The sequence below is a fragment of the Crocuta crocuta genome, unplaced genomic scaffold, assembly GCF_008692635.1.
Source record: "Crocuta crocuta isolate KB4526 unplaced genomic scaffold, BGI_CrCroc_1.0 scaffold290, whole genome shotgun sequence".
Lineage (NCBI taxonomy): Eukaryota > Metazoa > Chordata > Mammalia > Carnivora > Hyaenidae > Crocuta > Crocuta crocuta.
Genome location: NW_027527429.1, coordinates 8,117,115 through 8,125,709, shown reverse-complemented (window position 1 = coordinate 8,125,709; position 8,595 = coordinate 8,117,115). Strand labels below are relative to the sequence as shown.

The 8,595-nt window shown below is 48.5% G+C and overlaps 1 protein-coding gene across 7 annotated transcripts in view; it reads left to right on the top strand.

Annotated features, from left to right (window-relative positions):
• Positions 1-8,595, top strand: part of ARMC9 (armadillo repeat containing 9) — a 146,921-nt gene that overhangs the window by 72,641 nt on the left and 65,685 nt on the right. For all 7 annotated transcript variants that reach the window (XM_077758062.1, XM_077758054.1, XM_077758033.1 and 4 more), the window contains one exon: positions 3,125-3,180. In XM_077758062.1, the coding sequence (XP_077614188.1) occupies positions 3,125-3,180 (56 nt within the window). The remainder of the gene's footprint in view (positions 1-3,124; positions 3,181-8,595) is intronic.

Sequence of the window (8,595 nt, the reverse complement as noted above, 5' to 3'; positions counted from 1 at the left end):
CCACCCTTCCCCCCCCAGCGCTCCACACACCCCCGCCCCCCTGCACCGGGCTTTTACAAAGCAGAGATGATCCATCCCAAGTTCAGGTGCACAAGGAGTAGACCTTTACTTTCTGCCTCAGCTGCATTTCTGACTTGGAGCCCCCAGTCTGCTGGGCAGACATGGCTGCAAAATATACTTCCTCCCTCGCCTGCTCTGGGCGTGAGAGAGGCCAGTGTTTGGAAAGGAGGGAGGCCTCCCTCCCAGGCCAGCAGGGGTCCTCTGTGGCTTCGGGTCACCTTTGGGCCAGGAATCTTCTTCAAGGCTGGCTTTGTGTTTCAGTCTGTCAAGACCCATGCGCCTCCATTTTCTTGTCAGTCTCCCCTCCTTCCTGGCAGCCAAGACACAGGGGTGGTCCCCCTTGCTCTCTGGCCCCAAACCGTCTCTTTGTCTTACTACGTAAAACCGGCCCTTGAACTAACACGCTGAAGAATGTGAAGAGGGAGGGCCGGTTGACATTTCCGTGAGGGATGTGCTTTGTCAAGAAGCTATCATGGGTGGAGCTCTCGTATGTTCAGGAAGGGCTTGAGATACACCTGCTTTGCTCAGTAAGTTCCAGTTTAAATAATGAGCGTCAAAGGGATTCCTTTTTTTTGTTTTATCTCAAGCACTTCAGTTATTCTGTATCCATGGGACAGTGACAGGTCCCCAGAGACCCTATTACTTAGGAGTCTGATACTTTGAAACAAAATTAGAAAGTCATTGAACATTTGAATGGAGGATGAGACATTAGGATGTGGATCATGAGCATCGAGTCAGAATGAATGAGTATACCAGCATCACTACGAAAGCCAGAGAGGGGAGAACTGGACTTTACACCCAGTTCGGACTTCATCCTCAAGTAGACATTAACAGTAGAGTATGAATTAGTAGTAGTTTCCTAGTGTAAGATATGTAAGGTGGTGTCGCCACAATCTTTATTTAGCGTATTGGCTTTCTTGTTCTATTTTAGTAAACATGTAAAACATGTGTGGGTTTTCATACATTCACGCCCATCCCACTTCACTAGTCCTGTTTTCCTTATAAAGTTTCAAGCTTTCCAAGTACAAAACTTCCAGTGTATTTTAGGAACCTAACCCCACAGGTGGGGAAGGACTGCCCTGGGGAAGCGTAAGGGACATGGCAAGCAGAGGTGACCGCCACAAGCAGCAGCAGGGAAACTCATCAATGACGCCGGCCCTCGAGGAGGGGGCCGGGCAGATACCAGCCACCCCTGACGGCAGAACAGGACCAGGACAGAGCCAGCGTCCCCAGCTGGGCCGCAGGAAAGGGGGGCACTGGTGGCCCCAAGCACCACGTATGTTAGCTACTGGGGTGAGGGCAGGTGGTCATGCCACAGCCCAGGGAACAGTGTGGGAAGCAGGGCTGATGTCTGCGTCACCCCGGGGAGGAGGAGCTGAGGTTTATAAGGTACTTAAATTCAGAGGACTGGATTGTTCTGTGGAATAGGAGCGGCCTGAACCAACAGGCTCAGGGGAGAGGGTGTGGCTGGACCAGGCTTCCCCCCCCTCCCCACGTAATGTCTAAGATTCATTTTTAAAAAGTGGGAGGGGGCATTTCTATGTTGGAAAAAGAAATGTCTAGCATTGAGGGATCCAGCAGCAACCCCATTTTGGAAGCCACCTTCTTGATAGGCATTTACTGCGGGTGGAACGGAGCAGAGCTCTGTGTGCGCGGGGAGCGGACGGAAGTTAGGTGATGGAGCTTCAGCTCAAATGCACAATGGATAATTTCCCCATCTGCAAAGTAGTTTTCTTGACTTAATAGTGTTCCATGACAGCGGTTGGGCCGTGATGGGCATGGAGGCGTGCAAGCCTCTGCGGTGGGGGCAGAAGTCGGTGTCCTGCTGGCCTTGGTCCAGCCAAGCCAGTGGCGTGCTTCCCTGTAGAATGAGGGTTGTGTAGGGGACAGTGGGGGTCCCGGGGTTTCTACGTATTCCCTTCTATGAATGGTTTTGGGGTGCTGAGCAGTCTCTTCAAGAATAACCTTTGGCTCCTTTCCTCTTACTTCCTATCTGACTTCCTCTCCTCTTCTCTCAGGCTCTCTTTACTTTCATGTCATCTGTTCAGGAAACGAGTGATCGTAAGGAAGAGGCAGAAGGGATAGAGGGATGAGTAAGCCGGGTGCTGTGTTCTCAGGGACTGACGATTCAGTACGATGCCCAGACAGGTCCATAGCCATTCATATGTGACTGAACTGCTCATCCCAAAGTGGCAAGTACTGTCAGACTACCATCTACTACTGGCTAGCACTGCTCTCTAACAGAGTGCTGTCTAGAGAAAATGCTGAGTGTGTTCAGCAGAAAGAGAGGTGACTGCTCAGTGAGGGATCAGGGAAGGCTTCATGGAGGAGAAAGTTACCAAACTTCTCTGTAATACCCACTGTGTACCTGGCCCTGGGCCCGGTGGCTTAGTTCTGGTGTGTTGTAAAGTCCCCCCAACAACCCTAGGAAGTAGGTGGTCTGATACCCATTTAACAGATGAAGAAACAGAGGCTCATTCTTCCTTGGGTTCCATTTTGCTATTATCCCTCCTTTATAAACTCTTTTCAGATCTAGCAGTGAACCACGGGAGCCTTTAGGAGCCCTGCCTGCCACAGCCACTACCCCAGCCTCTGTGGGAAAATCATGGGATTTAAAAATAGACTTGAGTTGAATTTCAGCTCTGTTACGGGTGTGTGACCGTAAGCAAATCTCTTACCCACTATATGCCTCCATTTGCTATTTTCTATAAAATGGGGATAAGCGCCAACAAAATCTTTGTACGGAGGAAGGAAATAACGCGTGTTCAGCATCAAGCACGATGCCTAGCAATACTAGTTCAGTGTCTTTTTTCCAAATTCCTCTCAAGTTATATGCTGGTTTTTAACTTTGCTCGGGCCACTACCAATGCGTTCTGGTAAAAGTGGGGGCAGAGATTTAAACTGCTTGGGGCAATCGCAGTTCAGGGCTACAGTGACACCAGAAACCGATCATTCTGATGGAACCTAATTTGCGTGTTTATGCATCTCTGCAGCAGCCAAAGGATTTTGTTGGCCAATACTCCCACCTGTGTTTGCAGCCATTCATTTACTTTTTTCTTTATAGAAGAGCAACTGGATGGTGTTCTTGAATCCGATGATGATGAAGAAGAAGATGATGAAGTAAGTTGGAGGCTCTTGACACCACATAGAAAACTTGTGCCAAACTATTGGGTCTCTTCCTTCCCTTGAAGAGTTAGTCCAGAAATGGAGGTTTTGATTCCTGCTGCATTATTTCTCACAGTTCTGGAGCTTGGCTAAGCTCAGTTGCAGGGGGCTTCAGCCAGTCTCCCTTGAGGCTCATGTGGTCCCACGTCTAAGCCGGCCTCACACCCTCCATGGCCTCTGCGCGTGGCCTCTAATCGCTCAGTGGTCAGGTTCACAGTTCCTCACCGGTTGGTGGCTGGGCTCCAAGGGGGAGGAAGTGAAAGCTTCCAATCCTGTTCCAGGCTCAGCTGTCTCAGAGCATCCCTTCTGCCGTGCTCTGCTCGGGGCACATCACAAAACCGGCCCAGACTGGGGGCACGGCAGACTCCGCCAACAGGAGGGTTCGAGGTGGGAGGATTGCGGGGTGGCCACGTCTGAAGAAGCCCTCCCACCCCTTGGGTGGGTTTTGTGCCACACTCCGCGGCACTCGGGGCGGGGGGGGTCTATGGGAGGCTGAAGACAGCAGTTCTTCAACAGGAGTCTTTTGCTTCGAAGGGGCACGAGCCTCCCCTGGTCTTCCTCGTGTTCGGGAATGTCGGGCACAGAGGCTCACTGTGGGAATCTCTAGGCTGAGAGGCTTGGGTCAGAGCAGACAGAACCAACCACTTTGCTCTTTTATTTGCATGGTTTCAATATGGGTTTCCTCGGCCGTGAAAAATCTGCTTACCTGGTTTTCTACAGCGAGAGGGTTCAGAAGTAATGTAGGTGAGTCTCATGAGGTGCGGAGAGAGAATGGTGACTCACGGGCCAGAGCTTAATTCTTCAGATGATGAGCTTTTTTCCTTGTTCTCCCTTCAGACCTAGAAAGCACATACACATTACTCCGCCTACTTCTCGGTGGTCATACATGGTTTGCCTTCCTTCTGTTTCATGGAGAGCAGTTACTCCTGAAGTGAGTGCTGGAGGAGATGTTTCTGCTCGGAGTTGTGGTCTCTCGGTTTAGAACGTCTGTAAAGTCAGGTTTTTGTCCACTGCTGGCACCAGTTGGGGGAGGTAGTTCATTGAAGATCCATCCACCGAAGAAGGCTGTGCCGAGGTTGCCCAGTGATCGTCCCTCCCGCAGGCAGCCGCCCGCCTGCCATTCTCTTCCTGAGCTGTAGGTGGCACTAGTGGGCATTCTTGCTCCGGCGGCTTTGTCGGACAAGTGCAGTTCTGGACCTCGGCTGGGGATCCTGGCCAGCACCTTCTCCAGGCCCCTTCCTTTGCAAAGGTGGATCCGGAGAGGGGAGGAGACCAGCCTAAGGTCACACAGAGTCAATGGCAGTAAAATCTGGTTTAGAACAGGGCTTGGCAGACTTCTTCTGTAAAGAGGAAAGTAGTAAATATTTTCGGCTTTGGAGGCTATGTGGTCTGTTTCAGCTACTCAAATCTGCTGCTGGAGTAGCTGTCAGTACATAGGGGGTGAGGGCGACTCTCTTCCCATAGAATTGTATTATTTCTGGACACTAAAATTTGAATTTCATTTAACTTTTGTGGGTCACTAAACTTTTCTTTTTTTTTTTCCAAATTTCGAAAGATGTAAAAATCATTCTCAGCTCGCTGGCCTTTCAAAAGCAGGCATCTTGGCCTGTCGGCCATTGTTCGCCAGCCTCAGGAGAGGACCCAGCTCCCTAGCACAGCCTTCTCGGCGCTGTGATAAGACACCATCTTTGTTCCTTGCCCCGTCAGTACAGTTTAAACTACATTTTGAGTTAATATCTTAATTATTTAATTCCACTGAGTTTTTGTCATGATGTCCAAAAGTTCTCCTCAAGATCTATTTGTCCTCTTCCTAAGTTATCTTTGCAGTCTGTTTTGTTTGCTCTGGATTTTTTTGTTTTGTTTTGTTGCCATTAAGCCCTTTGTCTTTGAATTGCAAGGGAAAACACATTTGATTCCACTGTTCTATTAATGATGAGAATTCAGCTTTGGAAAATATACCTGTGGAAACAATTGTGGTCTACTAAAAATAAGGAATATACAGATCTTTTTTTTTTTTTTTTTTAAGATTTTATTTTTAAGTATTCTCTCTACCCAACACGGAGCTCGAACCCACAGCCCTGAGGTCAAGCGTCACATATCCACCGACTGAGCCAGCCAGGCGCTCCTATGGAGATCTTTTAATTTTCTGGACCTTTGGCTACCCTGTGCAGATTTTTATTTTAAGAGGCTGGTGTTTGTGAATACTTGTTGTGAAAACTAGAACTTTCAGAAGACTCCTAAGAGACGTTCAGTTGGGAAATTGTAAGGAGCAGATCTGGCCTCTGGGGCCGGAACATGACGCTTTGCGACGCACTCCAGTCAGCAGATCCTGGACTTTCCCTCTCTCTTCACCCCTGCAGACAGAGCACCGCAGAGTGTTAGCAAGGGTGACCCACGGAAGGCTCCGGCCATCTGTGTTTTACTCAGCTGGCAAACCGAGAGTGGGTGTTACTTTTAAAATTCGAAAGAAAAAGGAAAGTGAATGATGCTTAGGCCCAAGGAAAATTTCCAGAGATCACTAGAGGAAGGGGCAGTGTTGTCGTGACATGGCTACGGCCTCCCAAGTTGACAGCTTTGAGGGAGACGGCAAAAGTAGTTTCAGGACCTTTGAGTCACATGTCCTCTTGCTTAGCAATGTAAAAGTTTTTAAATTTCATATTGAAACCCCAAACACAGATAACGGAGCCTGGTGTGTTTTCAGTGAGCTGCTCGATGCTTCTAAAAATAACATGGCTCTCTCTGGGTGGGGCTGGAAGCCAAGGGGAATTATTCTCCGTTTACCTTACATCCAGTTAAAATCTGTGCACCGGCAACTGCGGCCACTGGTCTGGCTGCCCTGGAAACTCCAGAGAACCCCCAGATGCCAAATCTGAGCTTCCTGATTTCTAAGAATGTAATGACTTGTCCTGATGTGCTAACACTTCCCTCTGATAGACAGACATTTACATGCCAAAATAAAAAGTTGTAAAGGTAGCATCAGGGATGTTTTTTTGACTTGTAGACCACCTAGGGTATAACGTCAAGTAGGAAAAGGAGATCACAAAGTGATGCGAACACTATGATTCAAATTCAGAAAGGAAACAAACATAAATACACATCCTGATGAATGATGTATGTACTTCTGTGTACATGTAGCAGAAAGGTGTGGCGAGATACGCCCTCTTTGTTGACACTGGAAACTACCTGGAGGCCAGGAGGAGGAAACGTGGGGGAGGCAGAGAGGTCCCGGTCAGCGGGGAGGGCCGCAGAGTCGCATGTGAAGTGAGAAGTGAGAGAGAGGGTGTGCCAGATTCAGTGGGTGGAGGGCGGAGGGTGGGTGCTGAGCACCCTTGAAGACTAATGGGGCAAAAGCCACACTGAGCAGTTGGGGAGCAGGTGGGAGGTGAGAGAATGGAGCCGGTAAATATATGCAGCTCTTCCCACGAATCCAGCCGTGAGCACGAGAGCAAGTGGGAGAGCGGGTAAGCGGGGCAGTTGTGTTCCGTTCTGGTTTGGGAGATACCTAAGCTGATGAAAATACTGCTGGGAAGGACCCGGCTAAGAGGGAGAGGTGGAACGTTCTGGGCAGGAGCAGCGAGAAAAGATGGCATCAGAAGGCCAGGCGTTTTCATTATTTTCTAAATTGCTTCTGATGCTCTCTGGGCCCACAAGTCCCCAGACCCGTTTACACCTCCAGAGAAATAAAAGCATCGTTAGATGGGCTTGGCCAGTGCATACACAGGAAGAGGCAGATGACAGCTACCGTGTAGGGGCTCGAATGCATCTCACCAGGTGCTTCAAAGACATGTGTCATCTAATACAATTTAGTTTTATTTTTAATGTTTATTCATTTTTCAGAGACAGAGCGTGAGTGGGGGAGGGGCAGAGAGAGAGGGAGACACAGAATCCGAAGCAGCTCCAGGCTCTGAGCTGTCAGCACAGAGCCCGACGCGGGGCTCAAACCCACGAACCATGAGATCATGACCTGAGCCGAGGTCGGACACTTAAGCGACTGAGCCACCCAGGCGCCCCGGATACAGTTTAGTTTTATGTTAAACATTTGCCTTATGTTCCCAAAGAGCTGATGATAAATCGCAGGGGTCAGGAACCCTGATTCCGTGTTCCCACCACAAATGGCTCATTTCCTGATTACAGTTCAAGGTGAAGTGTCTAGCTCATAAGTGTACAATAAAAGCCTTCTTGTGCTGTTTGAGAAGACCGAATTTAAGACAAATAGCCTCCCTTCTTAACAAAACAGGCTTAAGTGCCAGGTGAGATCAGCAGGGACACTGACTTTCTGGCTGCCCTGGAGGTGACAAGCCTGCTCAGCAGTCTCCTTCTTTAGAGATTTCTCAACACCAAGAGTCACTTATTTATTCAACAAATATTTGGCATAACATCATTCTAGGAAATAATGAGGAAGGGATACAGAACAAATCTAAAAGAGTCTCTGGGCTTAAAATACCTCCAGGAGTTTTAACATTTGGATAAGTGAGATGATAAAATAATGATTCTGATCATCGCAGCTCATGGTTGTGGCGGTGCCAGGTGCCGGGCGCTGTTCGAGGCGCCATGCGTGCATTTGCTCATCTCCTCACAACAACCCTGCCATGGGTGCCGTTGTGCCCATTTCACAGATGGGAAAACAGAAAATACCTCACTTAGCGAGTTCACACAACCACAGTGATGGAGCTTGGAATCGCACCCAGGGGTCCGACTCACCAGTCCACGCAAATGACCACTGCATGATTTTGTCTCCTGTGAGACCTGTGTGAACACATGTAAACAACAAATAATAGAAAATAAATATATAATTATAGGTTCTCGAATGTGATAGAAACGGGACGTGCTGTAGGAATTCCAAAGACCGCAAAAATACCGGGACATGGCTGTCCCTGGAGGACTTCCCCAGCCTCCCTAGCCTAGGGTGACAGGAAAGAGGAATGGAGTGACGACGAGAAAAATGTGGTCAGGGAAGCAGGAGAGGCGCCCTCCTGGGAAGACAGCAGGAGCTTATCCCTTGCTGTCCCCATGGCCCTTGTTACTATGTGTTTGTGCTTTCGTATTGTTCTTGTAAGATACACACACACAGTATTATACGTGTATTAATATACAGTATTATACATGTATTATACACATATATCCGTGTATGTGTTCATCAACACTGGTTTTTCAAAAGGAGGTAGCATAGATCATAGATATAAGCACACACGTACATGTTCTCTTTGCTCTTGTTAACGTTTTCTGGCAATCACTCTAGGCCAGCCAGCAGGGCAAACTGGATCTTTTTAATGCCCTAGATGCACAGTTTTCCAGATTTTTGCTTTGTCAGACAATGCTGCAGTACATACCTTTGTAAATACACGCTTCTTTACTGGTGCTTTTGTTTTT